Source organism: Protopterus annectens, chromosome 2.part1 (genome assembly GCF_019279795.1).
Source record: "Protopterus annectens isolate FY-2018-M chromosome 2.part1, PAN1.0, whole genome shotgun sequence".
Taxonomy (NCBI): domain Eukaryota; kingdom Metazoa; phylum Chordata; order Ceratodontiformes; family Protopteridae; genus Protopterus; species Protopterus annectens.
In genome coordinates, this window is record NC_056729.1 from 1,530,322,528 (window position 1) to 1,530,350,223 (window position 27,696).

At 41.6% G+C, this 27,696-nt stretch overlaps 1 protein-coding gene across 1 annotated transcript in view; it reads left to right on the forward strand.

The window, feature by feature from the left end:
- PANK4 (pantothenate kinase 4 (inactive)) overlaps positions 1-27,696 on the forward strand; it is a 1,309,469-nt gene that overhangs the window by 335,474 nt on the left and 946,299 nt on the right. The window contains exon 8 of the mRNA XM_044063577.1: positions 21,446-21,877. Coding sequence (XP_043919512.1) covers positions 21,446-21,877 — 432 coding nt within the window. The remainder of the gene's footprint in view (positions 1-21,445; positions 21,878-27,696) is intronic.

The following is a 27,696-nucleotide window of genomic DNA, read 5'->3' on the forward strand; positions in this document are numbered from 1 at the left end:
CTGACATAGACATCCTCCAAAAGAGTCTCACTGAGACGGATACCTGGTGTCAAAACCATGGCCTCAAGCTAAATGCCAAAAAGTGCAGAGTCATCCCCTTTGGAAAAAACAAAGTACCCACAAACTACCACATAGGTGGTAGCCCTCTAAATACAGAAGACATAATAAGGGATCTGGGGACCCAAGTAAATAGTAACCTGTCCTTTGATAATCACATTGCCAAAGTGGTTAGAAAATCCTTCTATGTGGCCCACCTAATCACAAAAGGGTTTGCATCCAGATCGAAAGAGGTCATTGGGCCCCTTTATGCATCACTCATCAGACCCATCATAGAGTACATTGCCCCATTTGGGATGTACCTTACAAGACACCTGCAATAACTGGAAAGACCACAGAAGTACCTCACCAAGAGGATCACTGGCCTCAAGCAGATGCCCTATGCAGCTCGACTGAAGAAACTCCAGCTGTACTCTGTTGCATACCGCCTACTCAGAGGTGATCTCTGCCTGACATACAAGGCCATGTCCAACCCAGAATTGATGGACATGCTCCACCTAAAGAAAACCATATCCCCTCTAGCCACACGCTCCAGGTATCTAAACTTCACCGCAACAATAAATAGGACGTGCTGGAGGGATAAATTCCTGTCCCAGAGACTTCCCATGCTTTGGAACAAGATTCCAGTCTACATTAGGCAGAGCTCCTCGCTAACCCTCTTCAAGAGAAACCTTGACGAGTGGATGGGAAACAGAAATTTTACCCCAGGGATCACTTCAATGTTTCTGCTGGACAGAGGCACAGGGAACTAATCTAAGGGGGTGGCAAAAGCCAACACATTCTGGCTAGGTTTATAAATGCCTTCGGGCAGATAGCCTAATACCTACCTATGAACCTATAATGACTGCCCATCTCCAGACTCTCGATGTTGCAATAAAGAAGCCATTCAAAGACCATTTGCGCATGGAACTCAATGACTACATTGAAAATAGAATGGAGAGAAATCGGCGTGGAAACTTTGTGAAGTCTAGACTGCAAGAGGTCGTGACTTGGTAAAGAATTCATGGGATAAAATCACTGACAGCTGTGTTGCCAATGCACTATGAACAGGCTACATGGACAAGCAGTGCTCATTTAAGAAGAGTTCTGTTGCAATGTATGACAGATCAGGGCCAATGGTTCTACAGGAAATGGAGTCGCAAGAAATTCAAGCTGGAATTCAGAGGTTGGAGACTTATGATAATGTTCCAGAAGAAGATGACATGACTGTATTTGAATAACTTTTATGTTATTGGGGCAACAGAATGGATTGCTTCTGCTTTTAACTGCCAGCAAGCTCTTTTTGACTTTATTGTTTTAAGGTAACGTTTCATTATCAAGGGGTAATTACAAAGTAAGGCCACTAGTTCCTAGACTTCATTTTTATGACTTTCCGTCATTCTCTTACGGTTTGGGTAAGGAATAACGAAAGCATCACCACTCAAAAAGTGGCAGTTATTCACCTGTTTTATTCCCCTCCTCCAATACACATGTATTGAGATTTTTCTACACTTTCTGTTAAGCATGAAATATTGCACCATGAAAGCCAAAGTGTAGATATTCTGAAGTTGAAATGTTTGTTGCACTGTTTATGTAGAATTCTGACACAGCTGTTAACATGTTACCTAGAACTATTGCCCAGTAACGGAAAAGTACCAAGTAAGTGTCAATTTGTGTACATGAATAAATGAATAAATGTAGATTGTTGTACAGGGAGGGGTAAATAAGGCATCCCCTGATAATAAGCCCTAATGCGTATTTCGGCAGGGGAAAAAGTGAAAGACCTAGTCTTATTTTCAGGGGAAATACGGTATATCTAAGGATCTCAAACCCCCTATTATCACAAAAGAGCACCTTTTTAAAAAGTATTTTCAAAACAAAAATTGCATCCTCAGAGGGACCTGATAACATACCAGGCTACCTAGTGAATAACGCAACTGACACGGTTGGACCACCCCCTACAACTGTTCAACCCAAGAATATCCACTGGCTTTGTCTCAGTGGCTTGGAGCACAGCAGTTGTGATGCCTCTTCGAAAGGGTGGCCTCACCATGGACCCTGGGAATTACAGACCCATGAACCTCATGAGCCTCATCTTCAATGTCATTGAATGGGTCATAACAGATGTGAAATAAAAATCTTAATATTTGACACGAAACAGTTTCGTTAAGATTTGATGTTATCTAATGAATCTGGTCTTTTTTCTTTTTTAAGAAGGTAACATATGCTCTGGACAGTGATCATGATTTCCATGCAAAATACCTTGACTTCACAAAAGCATTTGATATTATACTACATGTCAACATTATCAACGCACTAAGTGTACTTGAAACTCTATCTTTTATAGGTAGATAGGTTCATAGGTTGGTACTGGGCTATCTGCCCGAAGACATATATTAGCCCAGCCACGTTGTGTGGTATTCACCACCCCTTTAGAAGTTCCCTAGACCCTTGTACTAGCAGCTAGTACCCTTGGCCCCTATTTAGTAGTGCTGTTGGTGTGATCCCCGGTGTGAACTTTCTGTTACCCATCCACTCATCAAGGTTCCTCTTGAAGAGTGATAGTGAGGGGCTAATGAATAGCTAATTTCTGTAACTTTACAGTATATTTATCCTGCCTCCTCTCCTTTATTTTCCCTTATTAGGCTAAAGTAGAATTCCTATCTGCAAAAAAGAAAAATCTGTGATATTCCTCAAAGTCTCAACCCAGTATGCAACTTATACTGGGTCAAAAACAAACCAAGAAGAAACTTCGCAGTGTGGAGGGTGTGACTTTCACTTCTGAATTATGTTAAGCACCTAGTTCATTAATAAAGATCAAACTGTAAAATATATGCTACAAAATAATGACACGAAAAAGAGTAGGTAGTCCACAGCTGAGTTAAAAGTGGAAGGTAGGTCACAGTTGAGTTAAAATGGAATATCCTTTATTGATGCACACAAACAAGTAATCCTAGTTGAGTATAATGAAAAGCAACAAAACATTTCTTATTTATATATAATCAGATTATTTGGAGCAAGGGAGTGGTTAATAAGGGTTGATGTTCTTCGTGTTTCACTGTTGCAGTCATCACGTTTGGGTTATCTGCTTGCAGTAGCCCTCGGTCAGCCTGATTAACAAAGTCTTGGGACCTGTGTCGGTTGCTGTCTCATCTTCCATGACTTCAGGTAGTCAGGGGTATAAAGCATGCAGCCGACGGCATTACATCAGTCTTTCTTGCCGGTCGGTGCCCGAAGCAGAAGCAGTTCGCAAGTGCCGGTCGGCCGACTCCTGAAATTTTCGTTTCTGAATTTCAGAACCAAAGTCTTCAACTAAGCTAAGTACCCCGTTGCTCTAAACCAATGTCAGTAAAGGTTAATACTTGTATTTCTTGTGGAAAGCAAATACCTCATAAAGATTTTCATCCGTACTGCGTTCCTTGCCTAGGCCTTGACCACGGCGTACTTCGCTTTCGGTTTTCTGCCTTATTTAAACAACGAACTATTCGTTGTCAGTTTATTTATGCTTCTAAATATTTTGGTACTCAGTTCAGTTAACCAGATATGGCTTTGGTAAGCCACCCAACTACCAACATTCTGAAAAAATGCAAAGAAAAAGACGGAGACAGACTGCATAGGTCCAAAGCTGCCGCTTCTCCTAAGCTAGTCGCCAGTTCGCTGGTACTCAGTGAGGCGCTTTCGCAGTCCCTGATACCCACTACTTCAAATTCGCAGGCCTCTACCGAGACCCATTCAGAGTCCGGTATGCCACGAGATGCTTCAGCTGTGGAACCTGCGGATGCCTCTATCTTGGATAGGTCCGGAGCCGCTGTGCAGGTGTGTTCAGGCCTACTGACTAGCATATTAAACCGACGCCATCTGCTTCTTCAAGACCTAAAACTCGATCCATGCCTAGAAAACCGATGTCCAGACCGCATGGTCAGGCCTCTATGCCTAAAAAACAAATTATAAGAATAGCTGAAGACCTTATTACTTTAATCAGGGGAAGCCAACCTTCCCCCTCTAAGAGACCTAGGACTGAGTTTACTTATGATTCTTCTGGTCAGGATTCTGAAATTTCTGTTTCCTCTGATGACCAGGATTTATCCTTATCTAGCTTTGAGGATTCTGATGCAGAGGACTCTATTCTCTCTGCTTCCCCTCCAGAGGATTTCTCTTTTGGTGAAACCTTGCATACTCTTAGGGAGCATTTTCGCTGGGAAAGCCAGGATTACTCTTGACTCTAAAAAGAGGCCTAGAGATTTCTTACTCCTGCCCCAACACAGGCCTTTAGCTATCCCCCACTGTACTGGACATAGTTGATGATGCCTTTTCGGAATCTAGCTTGGCCCCTGACTCTCTACCTCCTGCTCCCAGAAAACCTGATAGATATTACAGGGTTCCTGACTCTCAAAAATCCTACTGCGGATCCTGAAACCATTTCACAGGGACCCAAGGGCATTAATGCTACTACTACTGCCAAAAATCCTACCCCCTCTGACAGAGATTCCAGGGCGTTGGATAGATGGGGTAAGAAGGCATACACTCCTGCAACCTTGGCCATTAGGGCCTTAAACTGGCAGTTTCATATGTTAAAATATCAGCAGCATATTATTGGATTGCTTAAACAGAAAATTATGTTGATTCCTAACTGTGCTGAAAATAAGGATTTACAGGATTTAATGCATTCTGCTGAACAAGTTGGAAAACATACTTTGCAATGTGGTTTTGATTCACTAGAGGCATCTTGCAGGGCTGCTGTCACTGGGTCTATACTTAGAAGGCATGCTTGGCTTAAGGAGCAATGTTTGCCAGGTCATGCTAAAGCTAAATTGATGGATGCTCCCTTAAACCAAGACAGCCTGTTTGGCAACAAAGCAGAGGAAGTACTTAAAAAGATGGAGGAAAATGCTAAATCTATGCAAACTGTTAAAGATTTCCTGCAAGTACAGCCTCCCAGATTTAGCAGGCATTGGCCCTCTAAAAATTGGTCCTTTCCTGCCTCTTCAGGCCTTCTCAGTCCAAACCCAGAACCAGCAGAACACCCAGGCTTCAGTCCCAAGGTACTCACAGGGCTAAGCAGTGGGAGGCGCCCACTTCCAAAGCAGGGAGTGGTAAGACACCCCCCCCCCCCATGGTAAACTGTCTCAGTGACTTAACTTTAAATCTTCCAAGCCCTGCACAACTGACTGTTCCCTTAGGGGGAAAGATTGCCCGGCAGGCAAAAAATTGGGAACTTATTGCCCAGGACAAATGGGTTTTAAATATCGTTTCCTAAGGATACAGATTCCACTTTCACTCCTTACCAACCCCAAACGGTTGGCCAGACCTACCCCCAAATCAGTGGGCAGAGGCTCAAAAGCAAATTCTCGTTCTCTTAAGCATCAGGACTATTCAGCCTGCTCCAGAAGAGGAAAAGGGACAAGGTTTCTACTCCAGACTTTTTCTGGTGCCCAAAAAAGACAACTCCTGGTGTCCTGTACTGGACCTCTCTGTCCTAAACACATTTTTGGTGATTCCAAAATTCAAGATGCTAACTCTCCACCAGCTGCTTCCTATGCTAGGCAAGGATGCCTGGTTGGCAACACTGGACTTAAAGGATGTCTACTTGCACATCCCAATAAGGGAATCCTGCAGAAGATACGTACGCTTCAAATCAGGCTACATGCACTATCAGTTCTCTGCACTGCCCTTTGACTTATCTACTGCGTCCAGGGTATTCACAAAGTGCCTAGCTCCAGTCATTGCATTTTGCAGGCAAAGAAATATCCAAATATATCCATACCTGGATGATTGTCTAATTCAAGCAGAAAGCCAGGACATACTATTGAATCATCTGGCTTTTGTACAGAAATTGTTAACTTCTCTGGGGTACACCATAAACGAAAAGAAATCACATCTTGTACCCTGCCAACAAATTGTATTCCTGGGAGCAAGCTTGAACACAACTATCCAGCTGGCCTTTCTCATGCCAGAAAAACAAGTTCATTTGACAGCCTACTTCAAACTACTGGCCACAAAGACCCAGCTATCTGCAAGGAAAATACTGCAAGCCCTGGGGTTCATGTCCTCCTGCATTCTGCTAATTCCATATGCAAGACTGCATATGAGGAAACTACAATGGTATCTAAAAAGCCTATGGTGTCAAAATTCTCAGTATCTAGACACAATGATTCCTGTCATTCCTTGTCTACAGATAGAGTTCCTTTGGTGGGCAGACACCTGTCACCAAAACAAGGGACTACCATTCACTCTACCCCCTGCCGCCCAAACCCTAACAACAGACGCATCAGACTATGCATGGGGGGGCTCACTTGGCAGGGAAGTGCATTCAGGACAAATGGAACCAAAGTCAAATGCACCTGCACATCAATCAAAAAGAAATGTTAGCTGTACAGAATGTTCTGACAGACTTCAAAGACCACATCCTTCCAGGACATTTAATGGTAAAGACGGACAACACCACTGTTATTTGGTACAGTAACAAGCAAGGGGGAACCCACTCATACCCTCTGCAGACTAGCCATGGCTCTGTGGAACACAGCCTTGAGCTACCAAGTGCACCTACAGGTTCAGTTCCTGCGAGGAAAGCTAAACACACTGGCAGACTACCTAAGCAGAAATTTCATGGACCCACAGGAGTTGAAACTGGAACCATAACATGTTGAGAAACAAATGGAGGAGCCCAGATGTAGACCTGTTTGCCTCCCACCAGAACTACCAATTAGAAAGATTCTGCACAAGGTCTCCCCACAAACAAGCTTGGAAAGTGGATGCCCTGTCCTTAACCTGGAAAAACCTATCAGTTTATGACGTTCCCCCTCTGCCTCTCCTCTCCAAGGTACTACTAAAGATCAAACAGGACAAACCAAGGACGATACTGATTGCACCAGACTGGCCACGCCAACACTGATACCCCCGTCTGCGCAGTGTGTCACTGCTGGCACTTTGGCACCTGTATCAGACCCCTGCCCTGCTCTCCCAGCAGGAGGGCCAGATTATGCACCCACAGCTTCAAACCCTGAACCTGGCAGCCTGGCTAATTACGTAATCTCTCCATTCCCATCCCTCAGTAAGCAAGTGTTGGATGTCATTCTGGAGGCCAGGAGGCCTAGTACTAGAAAATCCTATGTTGAAACCTCAGATTCTTCAATACTTAACTGAGATGCTGATCAAGGGCCTTTCCTTTTCCTCCATCAAAATTCATGCCTCAGCCATTTCAGCTCATTACAAAGAACCACCCCTCTTCTCTCATTCATAGCTGAAACAGTTCCTCAGAGGGGCAAAAACTTAAGACCACCCAGGAGAGCCCCTACTCCAGCCTGGGACCTTAATTTTGTATTGGAAAAGCTCACTCTACCTCCTTTTGAGCCAGCTGCAAATGCAGAGTTGAAATTCCTTTCTTGGAAAACAGCCTTCCTTTTAGCCATCACTTCAGCAAGAAGGGTGTCTGAATTACAGGCCCTCATAGCAGTGGAGCCTTTCATCATTTTTCATGCGGACAGGGTGTCCCTCAGAACCAATCCCTCCTTCATGCCCAAGGTGGTATCCAGTGTGGCCCTTAATCAGTTCATTCATTTGCCAGCCTTCTTTTCTAATCCACAGAACAAAGGGGAGCGAATACTGCACTCCTTAGATGTGCACAGACAACTTAGATTTTATTTGGACAGGACTAAACCTCTCAGGAAATCTGAACTGCTGGTTGCATTTGCTGCAGGGGCAGAGGGGAAGGCCATTTCAAAGCAAACCATTTCTAAATGGATAGGCCATTGCATTCATTTCTGCTCTAAGCACCATGGAAAACTAACCCTACAGGGGGATTAGACCACATTCAACCAGGGCTGCAGCTACCTCTACAGCCTTTGTCAGAGGTGTCCCTACCAGGGACATCCTAGAAGCTGCTACCTGGAGTTCTGTACATACCTTCACCAAGCATTACCATTTGCCAATTTTCTCTAAATCCAGAGCTGGCTTTGCCACTGCAGTCTTGCAGGGCCTTTATAGCTGGTCCTAATGCTATCTAATTTCCTCCTCCCATCCTTAGCTTTGGGACTGTACCCAAATGTGATGACTGCAACAGTGAAACATGAAGAACATAGTACAGTTGTGTACACTTACCATAAATGTAGATGCTCGGGTGCATTATCTGTTGCAGTCCTAGTTACCCTCCCTCCAGCCCCCTGACTTCTTTTGGCTATACCTGTATTCTTGCTTACTATGTTTAAAGCTTTTTGGTGTATTTGCTTTTTTGTTGGAGGTGTAACCATATATATATATATATATATATATATATATATATATATATATATATATATATATGTGTGTGTATGTGTATATATATATATATATATATATATATATATATATATATATATATATATATATATATAAAATTGCTTCCCATTATGGGGGCACCTGACATCTGGGGCAAGAAAAACTGATGTAATTGCGTCGGCTGGATGCTTTATACCCCTGACGACCTGACGTCATGGAAGCTGAGACAGCAACCGACGCAGGACCCAAGACTTTGTTAATAAGGCCGACTGAGGGCTACTGCAAGCAGATAACCCAAATGTGATGACTGCAACAGTGAATACAGTCTAACATCTACATTTATGGTAAGTGTACACAACTGTACTTTCTGTTAACAGCAATAAAAGCTTTACAGTCATTGCTTTAACCAAGTCCCCCTTCCCCCTTAACACCATAGTGTAATCAGAGGTGATGCTGCCTAAAATTGAACCTAAAAAGCTTGAAACAAATTAGAATATAAGACCATCTTATTAACACATTATATAAACTAACCAAATCATCCAAACTATATTAATTAACTAACAAAATGTTTAGTTAATTAACTAATAAAAGATCTATGACTAGACATTTATCAGACTAGATATTAATAAATATAAACTAAACCACTTTTAACAGAGTTCACATTTGTATCAAGTAAATACTTCATCAGGTTTGTGTGTCAATAAATTATAAAATGAATGAACACGTATAAATCTACAAATGAAAACCCAAGTATGATGAAAACTAAACCTATAATTGCTAAGGTGGAAATACAGTGATAAATGTTAAAAATAAAGCACTAATGCCATGTGGATCTGTTTAAAGTATGGCATCTAACTAGGAAAACAGTTTAAATGTGTAAGAGTGCACTCGACAAGTGTGCTTTTTGAAGACAAATGTACCCTTGTATGTGGAGCCATCAGAAATACACCGTATGGAGTTAAAACAGCTAAATCATGTGCTTTTTACACTTACAAATATGTGCAGAACAAAGTTAAGTTTAATCAATTAATTAATTAAAAACTGTCGAAGTTAATCCTGCATGAATGCGCCTAGCATTAACAGGCCCACACGAATGGTTCTAATAATAGAGGTACGACTGCTGAATCCTACACAAATGCACTTTATAAGCATAGGTTCATAGGTTGGTACTAGGCTATCGGCCCTAGGGCCTATGCAAGCCTAGCCATAACAATTCCCTGGATGTTTCTTCCCACAATATTTACTTCTCTGGACCCCTGTCTAGCAGGGCGACTGACATGAACCCTGGGGTGAATTTCCTATCTTTTATCCATCATCAAGGTTCCTTTTGAAGAGGGCCAAGGAGGTGCTCTGCTTGACATGTATGGGCAGTCTGTTCCAGAGTATGGGGAGTCTCTGGGTCAGGGACCTATCCTCCAGCATGTTTTGTTCATTCTGATTACAAGGTTTAGATCCCTGGAGCGTGTGGCTCTGAGGGATTGGGATTTCTTTAAGTGGAGCATGTCCAGCAGCTCAGGGTTTGACATAGCCTTGTATGTTAAGCAGGGATCGCCTCTGAGTAGACGATATGCCACAGTGTATAGCTGGAATTTTTTTTAGACAGTCAGCATATGGCATCTGCTTTAGTCCTGTGATTCTTTTAGTGAGGTATTAGAAGAATGGTAGGCTAATTGCCCTAAAATGTCATTTTTTTTAAGCGTAACCAATTACCCAAGGTCAGAATCAAACCATGTACTTAGTGTGTATGAGGTAAAGACCTTAACCATTATGCTAAATCCAGCACTTACATGAGTGCATGGATCGTGCTATCCAACAGAACCAAGATGCTATCCTCCAAAAAAAGGAAGCCAATCTGGTGGTCCCCTGCCATAAACAAACTCTACAACAGAAGAAAGAAACTGTTGCAAGAAGGAGTAAAATCCCATGACTGGAAGAACTCCCTGGTCAGCCTCAGTAAGAAGCTGAGATCCCTCATAAAATCCTCCAAATCTCAAAATCGCCACTGATTCGAAAGACAACCACAAAGCATTCTATAACTATGTCAAGAATCTCAATTGCAACACTCAGATCTGCTCTGAGTTACAGCACAATGGCACTAAATATACAGAACCATCTGATATTGCCAACATTCTGGCAGATAGGTTCACTGCTAACTTTACCCCCCCCCCCTCACCCCCTAAAGGTCCCATCTCTGTACCAAAAGAATGCAAAGTTCCTGTAATCACGGCTGCACAGATAAAAACCACTCTCTCCAAAGCCAAGAACACAGCATCCATGGGACCTGACAACATCCCCGGCTGCGTTCTACATGAACTACAGAATTAACTGGCACCCCACCTAAGCACCTTGTTCAGTCATAGTCTCACCTCAGGCTTTGTGCCCATCTGAATGAAGTACAGTGACGGTTATCCCACTCCACAAAGGGGGAGCCATCACGGACCCCGGGAACTACCGCCCCATTAGCCTAATGAGCCTGGTCTGCAAGGCCATGGAATTTATCATCATGGAACTTATAAACAAAGACCTTGGTAATCTTCAAACTGTGGACCCCACCCAGTTCAGGTTTGTAAAAGGCAGGTCATGTCTCCTAAACCTGATTGACTTCTTTGAAGAAGTCGCCAAAGCCATAGACGAGGGTAAGGTGGTTCACACAGCCCATCTAGATCTAGTCAAGGCTTTTGACACCATTCCCCCACTCTGGAATTATAGATAAACTCACTAAACTAGGTATAAATCCCTATGTCACAAGATGGGTTGCCAAATGGCTCACTGGCAGAACCCACACTGTGAAAGTAGCAGACTCCAAATCCGACTTCAGACCAGTTACAAGTGGAGTACCACAGGGTTCAGTCTTGGGTCCTCTCCTGTTTGGTATCTACTTTTCTGAAGTACAGGCTAAGACAGAAGGTATTTGGCTAAGAAGTTCATAGATGACTCCAAACTAGGAGCCATAATTGAAACTCCTAACGATGTGGACATCATAGAAAAGGGCCTCACAGATGCCTGGTGTCAAAGCCATGGCCTCAAGCTTAATGCCAAAAAGTGCATTGTCATCCCCTTTGGTACAAACTCTGTACCCATGAGCTGCCACATAGGTGGTAGTCTACTTAATACCGAAAGTGTGATAAGAGACCGTGGGACACAGGTGGACAGTAGTCTCTCCTTTGATAATCACATCACCACAGTAGTCAAGAAATCCTTCTACGTGGCACACTTCAACACAAAAGGTTTCTCATCCAGGAAAAAAGAGGTCATTGTTCCCCTCTACTCATCACTCATTAGACCCATTATAGAGTACAATGCCCCTTTTGGTATGTACCTCACAAGACATCTACAACAACTGGAAAGGCCGCAGAAATAACTCGCAAAGAGGATTACTGGCCTCAAACAGATGCCGTACGCAGACTGTCTCAAAAAACTCCAGCTTTACTCCGTCACATATCGCCTACTCAGAGGCGATCTCTGCCTAACATACAAAGCTATGTCAAACCCAGAGCTGTTGGACATGTCCACTTAAAGAAATCCCAATCTCTCCGAGCTTCACGCTTTAGGGACCTAAACCTTGTCACCACAATAAACAGAACATGCTGGAGGGATAGATTCCTGTCCCAGAGACTTCCTATACTCTAGAACAAACTACCTATCTATATCAAACAAAGCTCCTCATTAGCACTCTTCTAGAAAAATCTTGATGATTGGATGGGAAATAGGAAATTCACCCCAGGGATCACCTCTGTGGCTCTTCTTGACAGGGGCACAGGAAAATGATTTTCTTGGGTGGCGAAAGCCAAGTGTACCTTTTTGGCTAGGCCTGTATAGGCCCTAGGGCTGATAGCCTAGTACCTACCTATGAACCTATAAAGTGAAATGTTGTGTCTTTCAGCTTTTCCCGGTTAGGGGTCGCCACAGCGGAACTCTGGACCGCTAATGATTGGCAGTAGATTTTTACGTGCTGGCTTGCCGGGCCTAACGCACAACCTTCAACGAAGGAACGCCCATTCACGCATGTCACCACACAGAAGACGCTCTAACTTAGAATTGAACGGGCAACGTATAACTGTGAGGCGACAACTCTGCAGCACCACCACCGCGGGTTGATGCAACTAAATTGCCCTGTTGGGAAGTGCAGTTGTAACGCACAAAAAGTATTAAACATATGACCAAGGTTTTGTATAGAATACACTTGAAACTTATGTAACATATTATATACACAAGCCACATTATTTTTCCATCACCCCTTCTGGTTTTACAGGTTTAACAGGGCATTTAGTTGCTTAAAGGAATTATTGTAAAGCTTTCATTGTTCTTAACAGAACCACCCTCTGTAACCACTCTCTTGCTCCAAATAACCTGATTATATATAAATAAGGAATGTTTTTGCTGCTTTTCTTTATATTCAGCTAGGATCGCTTGTTTGTGTGTTTCAATAAAGGATATTTCATTTTAACTCAACTGTGTACTACCTACTATTTTCAGTTTTAATATTTTGTAGCATGTTTTTTACAGTTAGATTTTTATTAATGAACTAGGTGTTTGACATAATTCAGGAAGTGGATATCACACCCTCCACACTGCAAAGTTTCTTCTTGGTTTGTTTTAGAATTCCTATTTGTCTATCCTTCCCCACTCACCTTTTTATGCAAATTTGTCCTCTTTATAGAAAGCCTCAGTGTGCATCTGGGATAAGAAAGCTCTGAAAATGTTCATGCTTGTATGTCCCTTGAGTACCAGCACATGGTCCTCATGCTTAGGCCTAAGGTCACATGCATAGTGCATGAGGAAAGAACACCTAAGGTTTAGCATACTGGTCGGACATACAGTATCCTTGGTAGGATGCATCCCATGTGTCAGCATTATCACAGCTTTGATCCATTCAAACATGTACTGTTACGGTTAGTTATTACACAACTGCACTTTTTCTTGTTTGTTTTACAGTTAATGCTGCCAGGTTTTGTATTTCAGCAATATGTGAGAAGTAATGGATGGATTTGAATGTTATGTAAAACTGTTATGAGGCGCGTTCATTACTGCACGTTCAGGAAGGCACTGTTAATACTGAAAAAGCTGGTAATTAAAACTAAGGTGTTGAGTGTGAGCCACGTATCTTTTTGAAGTGGGTAGCAGTGGAAAATGAAAACCATGGATGTGTTGTTGATGTGGTCTTATACAGGTACTATGTTGTCAGAAACTTTGGAATGTCAGGTACACTACCTGACTATTTTGTGCTTCTGGCTGGCTGTCCTAAAGAGGTGTTCCGGAACTCATAACATAACCAGCATTGTCACTAATAAGATCATAGCAAGCACTCTAGTAGAGGAGCAAGAATTCAGTTTATTGGAAGTTACATGACTCTTACAAAGACAAAGCAATGCAGTACTGGTTTAAAGTGAGTGAATACCTACCAGTGCTGCAATCTGCAGTTGGACTTAATTTCTCACCAGATAAGTCTTGGAATGTGTGCAGAGCTTTCTCTTTTACAAATGTGAGACATATATCTGTGAATCCTACTAACTTGAGTGTGCACATCATTGATATAGACAACAAAAGTCAAACATCACTGTAATTCCATTAGTTTTTTTTTTTTTTTACAGGTCAAGCTCTGCCTCTCGCATTCTGTGTTGCATACATTTACTAATTCTCAGGATGTTAACATTCAGAATAAAGGCAATGTTACTATCTCAGGGATTGGAGTTTAGGCCCTTGGACTTTGAGCTCAAATTCCCAAAACCTTTACTGTGCTACTGCAATGCATCCTCATTTCTCAGGCTAGGTCTGCATGTGTATCCTGTTTTCCCTTTTATTTTTCCTGGCCCTTACCAGTTATTGATGTTGATCTTTACATTTATGATGGATAAGTTCCTTCATTCAGTACCTGACAAGTTTGTTTTTTTAAGTGTGCCACCATTAAAAGATGTCAGACCACAACACTGCTACAGGTGCTCCTCAGGAGTTTCCTTTAAGTTTAAAATTTTGAGACAACCTACCCCACTTCCACTCCCTCTGTTGTACACATTCACTCTTCCCTTAGCCTGTCATCAGATTTTTAAAACGTACCAGCTTATCTCCCTATATCTTTCATTAGCCTCTTATACTACATCTCTGGTGTTATCTCAGATAACTTCCACTTCCGAAATATTTGTACTCTGTCTGCATGGGTTTTTTTTGGTTATGATTCATACGTTTATTTTTTTTTTTCAATTGCTACCTGGAGCTCTGTACATACCTTCACCAAGCATTATCACATGCCTTTGTTTTCTAAATCCAGAGCTGGTTTTGCCACTGCAGTTTTGCAGGGTTTAATAGCTGGCCCTAATGCTCTCTAACTTCCTCCTCCCTTCTTTAGCTTTGGGAATCAACCCAAATGTAATGACTGCAACAGTGAAACACAAAGAACATAGTACAGTTGTGTACACTTACCATAAATGTAGATGTTTGAGTGTATTCACTGTTGCAGTCCTGTTTACCCTCCCTCCAGTCCCCTGACTTCTCTTGGCTGTACCTTTGCTTCTTATTTTAAGCTTTCTGGTGTATTTGCTTTTTGATGGAAGTGTAACATAACATATAACTGCTTCCCTTTGTTGGGGTCACCTGACATCTGGGGCAAGAAAAACTGATGCAATGGCGTCGGCTACATGTTTTATATCCCTGACGACCTGACGTCATGGAAGAAGAGACAGCATCTGACGCAGGAATCCAAGACTCTGGTATTCAGGCCGGCTGAGGGCTACCTGCAGGCAGATAACCCAAATGTAATGACTGCAACAGTGAATACACTCGAACATCTGCATTTATGGTAAGTGTACAAAACTGTTCTTTACTTATCCATTGTTTGGAGAAAGATTTGCCAGAATTTTAGTGGTCGAATATGCTTAGTGCAGAAATAGGCAAGAGAGGTCTTCCTGTAATTCCAGGTCAGTGCCAGGATAACAGATGGAAAATTAACAGGTTTGACACTGGTAATAATTCTGCTTTTGAGGTGACTTCACATGCTTCCAGCTCCTTCTTGACTGTTGCATAATGAAGACTGAGCCATTCATCCCCAATGAAGAGAAACTTAGAGTTGGGCGCTGTTATCTTTGGAAGTACATCTTTGGGGTGCTACACTGACATTCTTATGGTCAGCCATCCTGAGCACTGTTGAGCCCAACTTGTCCCATGTTGCAGCTCCCAGAATGCACAAGTGTGATTTCATTTTTTTTAGCCCCTTCCCTTTGAAGACAGAAAAACTAGTACTGGACCAGATTGGGGTCTGTGTATTTTGTTCTCTTGCAGTACATCTGGTAAGACCTGTTCTTTCAGCTGCCCCTTTCCTCACTATAACCATCCACAGGTGCTTCCTCCAGGATCCAAGTCCCATACGTTTATGCATCTTGTGTAAGTCCCACAAGTCCCGTCAGTTTGTGCTTCAGTGCTTTTATATTCTGCTTAACATTTACCTGCTTAAGGATACAGTCTGTCTGCCCCATTCCCACTAACACATTAAGCTAAAATTTGTGAAAGAACACCAATATTCCCTTTATTTGATTGGATGCATCACTAGCTGGCCTGCTTGCTCCATTACTTGGAATTTTTTCTGAACCCTCCCACCCTTTTGTTGTGGTGGATTTATAAGGCTGTGTCTGTTTCTTCCACCCCTTATGACAAGCTGATTTCCAAAGTCCATCCCTCCCATGTGTTATTGCTATTGTCTGCTGTACAAGTGATTTCTGTACTCTCTCGACCCATTGTTTTCAAAAGATCCATGATACTGAGTGTGTCCCTCCAGTAAACCAGTATTGCTGTTGACTAAACCTCCTTTACTACATGTTGCGTACTGCTCACTTTCCTAGAACTCAAAGCTTGGAGTCCTAGCCCGCATTCCAGAAGTGTTACATGTATCCAGTACCGTCAAGTACCATTGATTGCAAAATTGCATTTGCTTAAGTTATTTTGAGTGATCGCAACTATTTCTTGCTTTTATGTGTGCATTTCACTGAAATTTTGTAAAAAAAATGCTGCTTTTCTCACTGTTACTGCTTTAAGACCATCTTGAAATTGCCTTCAGCAAGGGATTGACAGCTGTTTAATTGGTGTGTAGTAGTATTTTACTTGTGGTTCTCTACTACTGTGTTTTACAGTAGAAGGATGGAGTGTATTCATCCTGTGCCAGGAATTGTTTGCTGGTCTGTCTGAGTCAGGAAATATACAAAAGGACTTGTGTATTCTTTCTATTGGTCAGAGGACTCAGTTTTCTACGCTGCTATAAATTTTTTGTATGGTTGCAGTGCCCTGTACAGTAGCAAACACGCTGCTATAATTTTTTGTATGGTTGCAGTGCCCTGTACAGTAGCAAACACTTGGAGATCAAATTTACCTCTATAGGACTGTCCATAAAAGTTTAACTGTATTCTGTAAAGCAACAATATAGAGGAAATGCCTTGTGCACTGACTAGCTTAGAGCAGCTAGTTGGGTGTTGAGTGGCAATACCTACAGATTTAGTAGGATTCAGTATTGTGTAAACATTAAAGTTAGTAGAATTTAGTACTGTTTATAATCTGCCTCAATAAAGCAGCCGTATAAGTTTGCACCAACAAAGTACCCTTAATACCCTTCTAACAACAATACACCACCCCCTTATAGCTCACCAATCAAAGGACTGGACAGTATGGATATGCAATTTCATAACTTGTCTGTAGCCACCTTGGTGGATATGAGCATCTTGAGAGAATGTAGCAATTGTCTCATGTTTGCTGACAACCATTTAATCCTTAAAGAAGTAGATGCAGTATGTGAGAGGTGTAATTTATACAATGACACTGAAGGCAAAACCCTCTCATACAAGTGCACATCTGGTTGCCAAAGCCGTACACAACACCCACCTCACATAGCACACACAGACTAACTTATGCTGAGGCACTTAAAAGCAGTCTTCCTAAGTAACAAAGATTGCCTAGAGTACCAGTCGTCAAAGCTATGCATCAGCTAGCCCCAAGGCACTCAGAAAAAACATAACACCACACAAACTGTCACTGTCCATGGAGCCCCAAACATTAAGCCTCTAAGACAAGCAAACTAACTACACAAGACTCGACATAGGGGACCTAGTTATAAGATATACTAATGTCCCTCTTACCAGGCTGAATAAGGAGAAGATAACTGTTAGTTGCTTGTCTGGAGCTAGGATCCACCAGATTATGCACATAATCATGTCATTAAGCCTCAGGTACTAGTACGATTCCATCATAGTCTAGGTAGGAGTAAATGACCTGAATGTACCTCCCTGGCTGTATGATGGGAGACATTATGAAGCTTTCAAACTGTGTCTCCGGCTGGAATTGAGCGTAGCATTCAGCAGCATATTACTATCACCGAGGACGATGCCATAATATGAGCAAAAAAATTCAGTGGGTTCCTGTGCCTGGCTTAGACATTTGTGACTACAAGACCTTGGCTTGCATCTAAAACCATCTGTGGACCTACAAAGCTGATGTAAGTTTTAATTCAACCAAATCAATAAATGCAGTTTTGTGCTGCATTTATTGATTTGGTTGAATTTCACTGTTTTTCAGCCTGCACTTGTAAAAGAAACACCATCTGTTATTGTATTGCTCTTAGTTAATTTTAACAGTATTCTGACATTTTTCAACCTTCTCTGATGCTGCAAAAGCTGTCCCGAGTTTGCCAAACAGTTTCTAAGGTTTTCTGTGTTTGTAGAAGTTTTCCTACATTTGTGCACATTTTTCTGTTTTTTGGGAACATTTCTTAGTGTTCGTGAACTTATTTACAAGGATTCCTGATACTGCAGGAGTGTAAAGCATTTGCTGCTGCACTTGAGCTCAAAGCCAGTTAGTTTTACATTAAGGGATCAGGGACCTCCATCAGGGACGTCCAAAGCAGAAACGCAAGCAAACTCCACCCCCCAACACAACCCAAATGACACATAGCCCACAAACTCAGTGTGCCATTCAACCACAGCCCATAAGGCATAACAAAGTATCCAACACTTTAGTCATAGGTGACTCTATAGTCAGGCACACTGATGTTCCACTCAACGGGCTAAACAAGGAGAAAGTTACTGTCAGCTGCCTTTCGGGTGCCAGGATCCACCACATAATGCACGCACTCAGGTCACTCCACAACAAGTACATATGTGACACTGTCATTGTCCATGTTGGTGTGAATGACCTGAGACGTACCTCCCTGGACTACATGAAAAGAGACATGGAGAAGCTCTCTGATTTTGTAGCCCAGGCAGGTATGACCCTGGCCCTGAGTAGCATCCTGCCATCACCCAGAATGATGCCACAGTACAAGGACAAAATGATTGACTTCAACAATTGGCTAAGCTTCTGGTGTCATTCTAAGGGGATCCAGTATTTGTCTGCCTGGGACGACATGATCGACCGACCACGATATTTTGCCAGAGATGGCCTGCATCTGTCGCCCTTGGGTTTCTGGATACTGGCTAAGGCTCTTGCCACCCCTATAGTGCCTTTTTTAGGCAAGGTTCAAATGACAAATTCACCACCATAACAGGTAGACGCAAGCAAAATCTGAGGGTAATGCTACTCAATGCTAAAAGTCTAAACCTCAAAATGCACTCACTCAAGGCACTCCTTAAAATGGAGAACATCGACATCTGTGCAGTGACAGAGACCTGGTTCAAAGCTCCAGAGAGCACCCCTGCTTTACCAGGCTATAATTCATACTACACCTTTCGGCCACCTAACCCAGAATGAAGCACTAAAGGTGGAGGCATGTCCATATTCATTAAGGATATCCACACCTCCAGGCTAGCTGCACAGCATAATGCATCCGAGATCATCCAAGTGCAGCTAACTCTGGGCAAGACTGCAATCCATATTGTAGCTTAGTACAGACCCCCCACCTTGCCCCAGGATTCCCACTGCTCATTTCGTGATACACTGGAAAGTATTAGGGTACAACCTAACACCCTACTAATGGGCGATTTCAACTATCCCACCATTAACTGGGAAAACTACTCTTGTACCAACTCCTTTGCTCAACGTTTTCTGGAATTCATAAATTCCAATGCTGTGGATCAACTTATTCACACCCCCACCAGGGGCAGCAATATCCTAGACCTGGTCATTACCAACATGGGCAACCAGTGTTCCACACCAGAGGTCAGTTCCTCGTTGGTCATATCCGACCACAAGCTAATTACCCTAGACATCCACATCCTGCCCCCACCCCCAGTTAGGGAAACCACCTTAAAAAAATTCTCCAAAGCCAACTTCACACTTCTTAAGACAGAAGTGGCAAACTTCATGACACCCATGCAGACAGACAATAGAGGTACGACTGCTGAATCCTGCACACATGCACTTTATAAGCACTTACACGAGTGCATGGATCATGTTATCCCTAATAGAACCAAGATGCTATCCTCCAAAAAAAGGAAGCCAATCTGGCGGTCCTCTGCCATAAACAAACTCTAAAACAGAAGAAAGAAACTGTTGCAAAAAAGAGTAAATTCCCATGACTGGAGTAACTCCCTGGCCAACCTCAGTAAGAAGCTGAGATCCCTCATAAAATCCTCTAAAGCTAGTTACGAAAACAAAATTGCCACTGACTCAAAAGACAACCACAAAGCATTCTATAGCTATGTCAAGAATCTCAATGGCAACACTCAGATCTGCTCTGAGTTACAGCACAATGGCACTAAATATACAGAACCAACTGATACTGCCAACATCCTGGCAGATAGGTTCAGTGCTAAGTTTACCCCCCTCTCTCCCCCTAGAGGGCCCATCTCTATACTGGAAGAATGCAAAGTTCCTGTAATCATGGCTGCACAGGTAAAAAACACACTCTCCAAAGCCAAGAGCACAGCATCCATGGGACCTGACAATGTCCCAGGCTGCGTTCCTACACTAACTACAGAATGAACTGGCACCCTACCTAAGTAACATGTTCAATCATAGCCTCACCTCAGGCTTTGTGCCCACTGAATGGCGCACCCCGACGGTTATCCCACTGCACAAAGGGGGAGCCATGACGGACCCTGGGAACTACCTCCCCATTAGCCTGACTAGCTTGGTCTGCAAGGCCATGGAACGTATTATCATCCTGGAACTCATAAACAAAGACATTGTTAATCTCCAAACTCTGGACCCTACCCAGTTCGGATTTGTAAAAGGCAGATCATGTCTCTTAAACCTTACTGACTTCTTTGAAGCAGTCACCAAAGCCATAGATGAGGGTAAGGTGGTTCACACAGCTTATCTAGATCTTGCCAAGCTGTGTTTATACAAACAGCCTTAAAAATGAATAAATAAGTGTTTATATAACTTAAACTGGATATGATAAACACACTCTGTTTAAGGAACATATTTGATAGAATTAATTATCACATTAAAAACCACTTGATTTTAAAAAAGCCTGTTCAACTTGTTTCTTCCAAGTTATATGTAGTATACAGTCTATGAAAAATAGTGACATCTAGTGACTTTATGATGTAAATACAAGAGCATTACAATTTTGCTGATCTAAGTTTTAATACTGGCTTGATAGACAAATAGTCATTCAAACCTGGAAATTTGTTACAATCCAATACTATCTGCCAGTATAACTCTTTATATTCCAGTTTGTCTTCCCATAATCCACCCCTTATATCCTTGGGTATAGAGTCCAACACAAAGAAAGAAAATTCTGCCTGTGGGCAAGAAACTTGATGTCTAAACAAGGCATTTTTCACATTTTGTTTTTTAATTTCGTATAAGTGTTCATAAATGCGACATCTCAGTTTCCTTTCTGTTTTTCCCACATAAAACAAGGTACAAAAATTACAGGTTGCAATGTTCTATACCCACGCCACTATGCATTCCAGGCGAGGGTTCTTCTGGACGTTCAAACAAAGGTGACATTAATAAACAGTTTAACCTTGATTTTCAAGGTATTTTAAGTAAATGTTACGATATGCAAAGTGGTATCTGTGACAAAGGGGCGAAATCTTTCAAAACATACCAACAAAGCCTTGATGACTTGTATTTTCTTTTAGATAAATATAAAAGGTTGGAATGTGACTGTAACTATTTAAAGGAGTGTCTTGATAAGCAGGTTGTACCCAAAGGCTTAAGACTGTCAAAGTTCCCTAACAAAGTTGAGGAAGGCTCTGTTTTTCACTTGAATTTAATTAAAATTTTTGACCAGTGTGGGTTTGAGGTTGTCAAAGCCATTTTAACAGAGAATGGGAGGGTTATGGCTAGTTTGACAAAAGAAATGGAGACCATTAATGACAGAATAGTCAATGACTTACTTTTTAAAGTGGAAAAAGAAAAACTACAGTACTACAACATTTTTTTACAAATAGACTCAGATTGTATTGTCAATATGAATAGGAAGTGTGGCAAGTTGCCTAGGGACCTGAAGGAATATAGGAACAATGTGGTATACCCTAAACCCAATTTTTTTTCAGGGATGCAAGATTATAAGACCATCAGAAATGAGAGGGGTTTTCAACAACACATTTCCAATGATGACCAAAGGGATGAATTTGTAGACAATCATTTTCAAGAAGAAGATTACCCTTTAGACCAGGGTCCCCCACTTTGTCGATCCAATTGGATCCGCAATCAGAACCGGGTTTATTACAATCAGAGGGATTACAACAGGAGATAGACCACCACTTGACCATCATTCAGGAAGGGAATACTTTGGAACTAAACAATTATAAAATTTTTAACTACAGTAATATTGAGGTACACCCTGAACACTTTAAACTTTTTTCAAAAGGTTTTAAATTTGTTCCAAACAGGAAGGCTAGTATTCCCAGATCCATTATAGATTTGAAATTATTTTTGAGAAAACAAAATTTGCATTTATTATTTAATGGGTCTGAAGCAATTACACCTTCTACCCCTGGTCTTAAAAGGAAGAGTGTTTTCAACCCACCCCTTCACCCACAATTAATGAATTTTGGCAACTTAATGGAAAGAGAGTTAAGGAATACGATTATGAACCATTATGCTATTCCCAACCTTTCACAGATGGAGAAAAAATTGTTAAATGAAATCAAACAGAATGAGAACTTGAGGGTGATGTATCCTGACAAGGGAGGGGGGACAGTCCTTATGGACAACATTTGTTACGAATCTAAGATGAGAGATTCCTTACATGATACAAGTAAATACTCTAAGGCCTCGATTAACGAGGTAAATATAGCCAAAAGTAAAATACACTTAATGTTGGAAGATTTACTGTTGGACGGTTCTATTAGCAAGGATCAATATAATTTTCTATTTAATCAACACCCCCGGGTACCAACGGTATTTAGAATACCGAAGGTTCACAAGAATCCCATGGACCCACCACTTAGGCTAATAGTTTCGGCTGAGGGTTCTATTACTATGCCATTAGCTAAATTTGTAGATGACAAATTGAAGGTTTTGTCATACACTGGGGACACGGTCCTCAAGGATTCTTGGGATTTTTTAAGGTGTGTTAAAACAGAATTATTTTCATCAGACCTTATTTTTATTACTCTTGATATAGTAGACTTATTTGGTTCTATCTCACATGAGACAGGCCTCTTATGGTTGGAACAAGCAATGTTAGACCAAGGTACATTGTCTCACCTTGATTTCAACAATTGTCTCTTATTCATGGAAACTATCTTGAAAAATAACTACATGTACTTCCAGGGGGAGTTTTTCAAACAAAATAAAGGTGTTGCCATGGGTGCTAAATGTACCCCTACATATGTGAATATTGTCTTAAAATGGTGGGAAAAACTATATATTTTGAATAGTCCATTTACCCAATGTTGGTGTTTGTACAAGAGATTTCTGGACGATATATGCATATTTTGGACAGACACTATGGAAAGGTTCCATGAATTTTTAGATCATTTGAAAGGTACTACCAACTTTTTGGATTTTACATTTGAGGCAAATGTGGAACAGTGTATCTATTTGGACATTATACTTAAAAAGCAGGCTAAAGGGTTTTCCTCAGGTATACATCGTAAGAAAACTTTTTCTAATTCATACCTTCATTACCAAAGTGACCATCCCTACTTTCAAAAGAAAAATTTAGTGAAGGGACAACTTGTCAGAGTCAGTAGAATGACTTCAGACGACTTAGAATTTTTAAACGAATGTAACAATGTGTGTAGTATGTTAGTGGATAGGGGCTATCCAAGATCCCTACTTGATGGGGCTTTATCTGAAGTGGTTCAAGAAAGGCATAAAAGATTTGCCCCTATCTTGGGACAGAGTATTTCCATTCCAACTAATGATTCGGGCCTTAAAAAAAACATCTCACAAGACACAGCATATATACTTGATTACACAGGTGATTCAGCACCTATTAGGGAACTGATATCTAAGGAATGGACAAGATTTGTTCAAATTTCAGATCTACCTTTTGACCATAAAAGCCCTTTAAAATTCATTTATCGGAGGGATACTAATTTTAAACAAATGTTTGAATTTGGAGGTCCTAAAGTCAAAAATATTGGTCCACGGGGGATGGGGACATACAAATGTGGTTTTTGTTCCCAATGCCCCAGGATAAATAACAAAAAGGAGATTTTCCTGGAAGCTAGGAATAAAACACTTACTAGCAGAGGTACATTTAATTGCAATAGCAATGGTGTTGTATACCTTGCAACCTGTAATTTTTGTACCTCGTTTTATGTGGGAAAAACGGAAAGGAAACTGAGATGTCACATTTATGAACACTTATACGAAATTAAAAAACAAAATGTGAAAAATGCCTTGTTTAGACATCAAGTTTCTTGCCCACAGGCAGAATTTTCTTTCTTTGTGTTGGACTCTATACCCAAGGATATAAGGGGTGGATTATGGGAAGACAAACTGGAATATAAAGAGTTATACTGGCAGATAGTATTGGATTGTAACAAATTTCCAGGTTTGAATGACTATTTGTCTATCAAGCCAGTATTAAAACTTAGATCAGCAAAATTGTAATGCTCTTGTATTTACATCATAAAGTCACTAGATGTCACTATTTTCCATAGATTGTATACTACATATAACTTGGAAGAAACAAGTTGAACAGGCTTTTTTAAAATCAAGTGGTTTTTAATGTGATAATTAAAACTATCAAATATGTTCCTTAAACAGAGTGTGTTTATCATATCCAGTTTAAGTTATATAAACACTTATTTATTCATTTTTAAGGCTGTTTGTATAAACACAGTTTGCCAAGTTAAATTATTTTTTACAAACTGGTATTTTAAATTCTGTTTTACTGTTTTTTACAATAAACGGAGTTCTAGTGGATTGCGAGTTTTCCTTCGTGGTGTCTCAGGCAAAATTTATTTGTGGTCACCAGTTTTCTTCATTTTGCCTACATCTCTCTCTTTGTGTGTTAGATCTCGCCAAGGCTTTAGGCTCCATCCCCCACTCTGGAATTATAGATAAGCTCACTAAACTAGGTATAAATCCCTATGTCACAAGATGGGTTGCCAACTGGCTCACAGACAGAACCCACACTGTGAAAGTAGCAGACTCCAAATCAGACTTCACACCAGTGACAAGCGGAGTACCACAGGGTTCAGTCTTGGGTCCTCTCCTGTTTGATATCTACTTCTCTGAAGTACAGGCTAACACAGAAGGTCTTTGGCTAACAAAGTTTGCAGATGACTGTAAACTAGGAGCCATAATCGAAACTCCTAATGATGTGGACATACTACAAAAGGGCCTCACTGAGACAGATGTCTGGTGTCAAAGCCATGGTCTGAAGCTCAATGCCAAAAAGTGTATTGTCATCCCCTTTGGTAAAAACTCTGTACCCATGAACTACCACATAGCTGGTAGTCTACTTAACGCCGAAAATGTAATGAGAAACCTTGGGACACATGTGGACAGTAGTCTCGCCTTTGATAATCACATCGCCACAGTGGTCAGGAAATCCTTCTACATGGCTCACCTCATCACAAAAGGTTTCTCATCCAGAAAAAAAGAGGTCATTGTTCCCCTCTACTCATCACTTATTAGACCCATTATAGAGTACAACACCCCTTTTGGTATGTACCTCACAAGACATCTACAACAACTGGAAAGGCCACAGAAATACCTCACAAAGAGGATTACTGGCCACAAACAGATTCCCTACGCAGACCGTCTCAAAAATCTCCAGCTTTACTCCGTCGCATATCGCCTACTCAGAGGCGATCTCTGCCTAACATACAAAGCTATGTCAAACCCAGAGCTGTTGGACATGCTCCACTTAAAAAAATCCCAATCCCTCCGAGCTACACACTCTAGGGACCTAAACCTTGTCACCACAATAAACAGAACATGCTGGAGGGATAGATTCCTCTCCCAGAGACTTCCCATACTGTGGAACATGCTACCTATCTATGTCAAACAGAGCTCCTCATTAGCACTGTTCAAGAAAAATCTTGATGATTGGATGGAAAATAGGAAATTCACCCCAGGGATCACTTCTGTGGCCCTGCTCGACAGGGGCACAGGAAAATAATTTTCTTGAGTGGCAAAAGCCAGGGTACATTTTTGGCTGGGCTTATATAGGCCCTAGGGCCAATAGCGTAGTACCTACCTATGAACCTATCAGGGTTTTATTCTGTGCTCTGGTGGGAGCAGAGGACTGATTCAACCCATCTGAGTTGGAAATTGCTGGTGGAAGGCTTATTGTGTGTTTATCTGATTGGCCTGTGGGCTTAACTGTGTAAAGGTCTTTCATCCTGCTGGTATAAAAGATGTGCAAATGTGGTTACCTGTGCCTTGTATATACATAAACCTCTTCAGTGTAAACTCCTCTATAGAAAGTGTTCTCCATAGTCTCCCACTATTCATAGATGCTCAGAGAGCTGCCACTTTGCGCAGAGCAGCAGCAGCACCACTGCAAGTAATCTTATAGTATACTACTAAACCTCTCACTTAGAACTTTAAGTGACTCTCCCCTACTCCTTCCCATCTACTAAGTATCTGGTGAAGATGATTTGTGACAGACAAAAAGTGCAAGAGGAAACAAGGGCATCCAGCAAAGAGATGGGATGGATTGTGTGCGAGACGACCTGACACAGGCATGATTGTCGTTGAAGTTTGGAGAGTGGCATTGAATTGAGAGATGGCAACAGTTCACACAACACCCCAAACCCGTGCAGAAAATTATGAAAAAGGGGGCTGATGGCTGATTACAATGATGACAATAATGGTGCTGGTGGTGGTGATCTTTGTTAGTTGTCAGCTGTGAGGGGTAAGTGTAAGTGTGGTAAGCAGATTCCCTACAAAGACATCCATACCTACTGTCTCTTCTGTTAACATGACTACATGAGCTGCTTCATTTGCCAATCCTTTTTGCCCAAGACTTTGCGATTCCATTTATCTTCATTTAACACTTTCTTGGACACCCAACATTCAAAGCATTTGGCCCACTCCAAGATGGAGAATTCCACTTCTTTGATGTACCTTCACACAAGAAAAAAACTTGAGGCCTTGGCCTGACGGTGTCTACCCACTCAATTTCTGATGCTCGCACTGAGGTTGTAGAACCCACAGTATGTTTCACTCTGCCTTTGATGCCCTCTACTTTGATCCTGCTGGAGCCATTATGGTGTCAGAGAGTCTTGAGACTGAGGAGACTGCCTTTACAGAGAATGGGGAACCAAGAATAATCATTTCAGAGGGAGCTAAAGGCATCCTGCAGATTTTAGATATGGAAGAAATTCCCAGAAAGTTAATTGAGGTACATCAAGGTTCCAAATTGACGTGCTTTGTTCAAGCAGGTATCTCACCAAAGGAAAAACATCAGAAGACAAAACACATTTCTTCACCTCCTCCTCTTTTGAGATTGATGGAGTGAATGAATGAATGGATTTCTCTCAAAGCCCACTGAAGACCGTTGTGGCCATAAAACCTCTTCCCCTTTCTGCTCCCCCTCCTACCCCTCAGAAAGTAACTGTTGATTCATCTTCCTCTGAAGATTAAGATATCTCTGACTCTCACCATTCTCTGGCTTGTTTCTCTCAAATTCATTCCCCTGGTCAGAATCCTTCAAACAAAGACTTCATGTCCACTGACTTACTGGAAGAAACTTTATTTGGGGAGACCATTACAAAGATGATGAAACATTTTTAATAGAAGTTGAGGCAAATTGCAGTGGTTCAGCAAAGGTATTACAACCATTTGGAAGTGGGCACTCCTGTCCCTTCTGCTCTGGAGTCCTTTTTGGATGCTTTCCAGTCTACCTCTACATCTCCTGAATCACAGCCTCCTGCTTTCAAAAGACCAGGCAGGTTTTACAGAGTTCCTGATGCGCTTAAGCTCCTGTAGAAGAACCATGTGGCAGACCCTTCTGCAGTCTCTCTCTCTCTCTTCTAACAAACCATCTACGTTGATTCTCAACACTAATGGCCTTTCTACAGATAGACAGTAGGGCCATGGATAGGTGAGGGAAAAAGATGTATACCC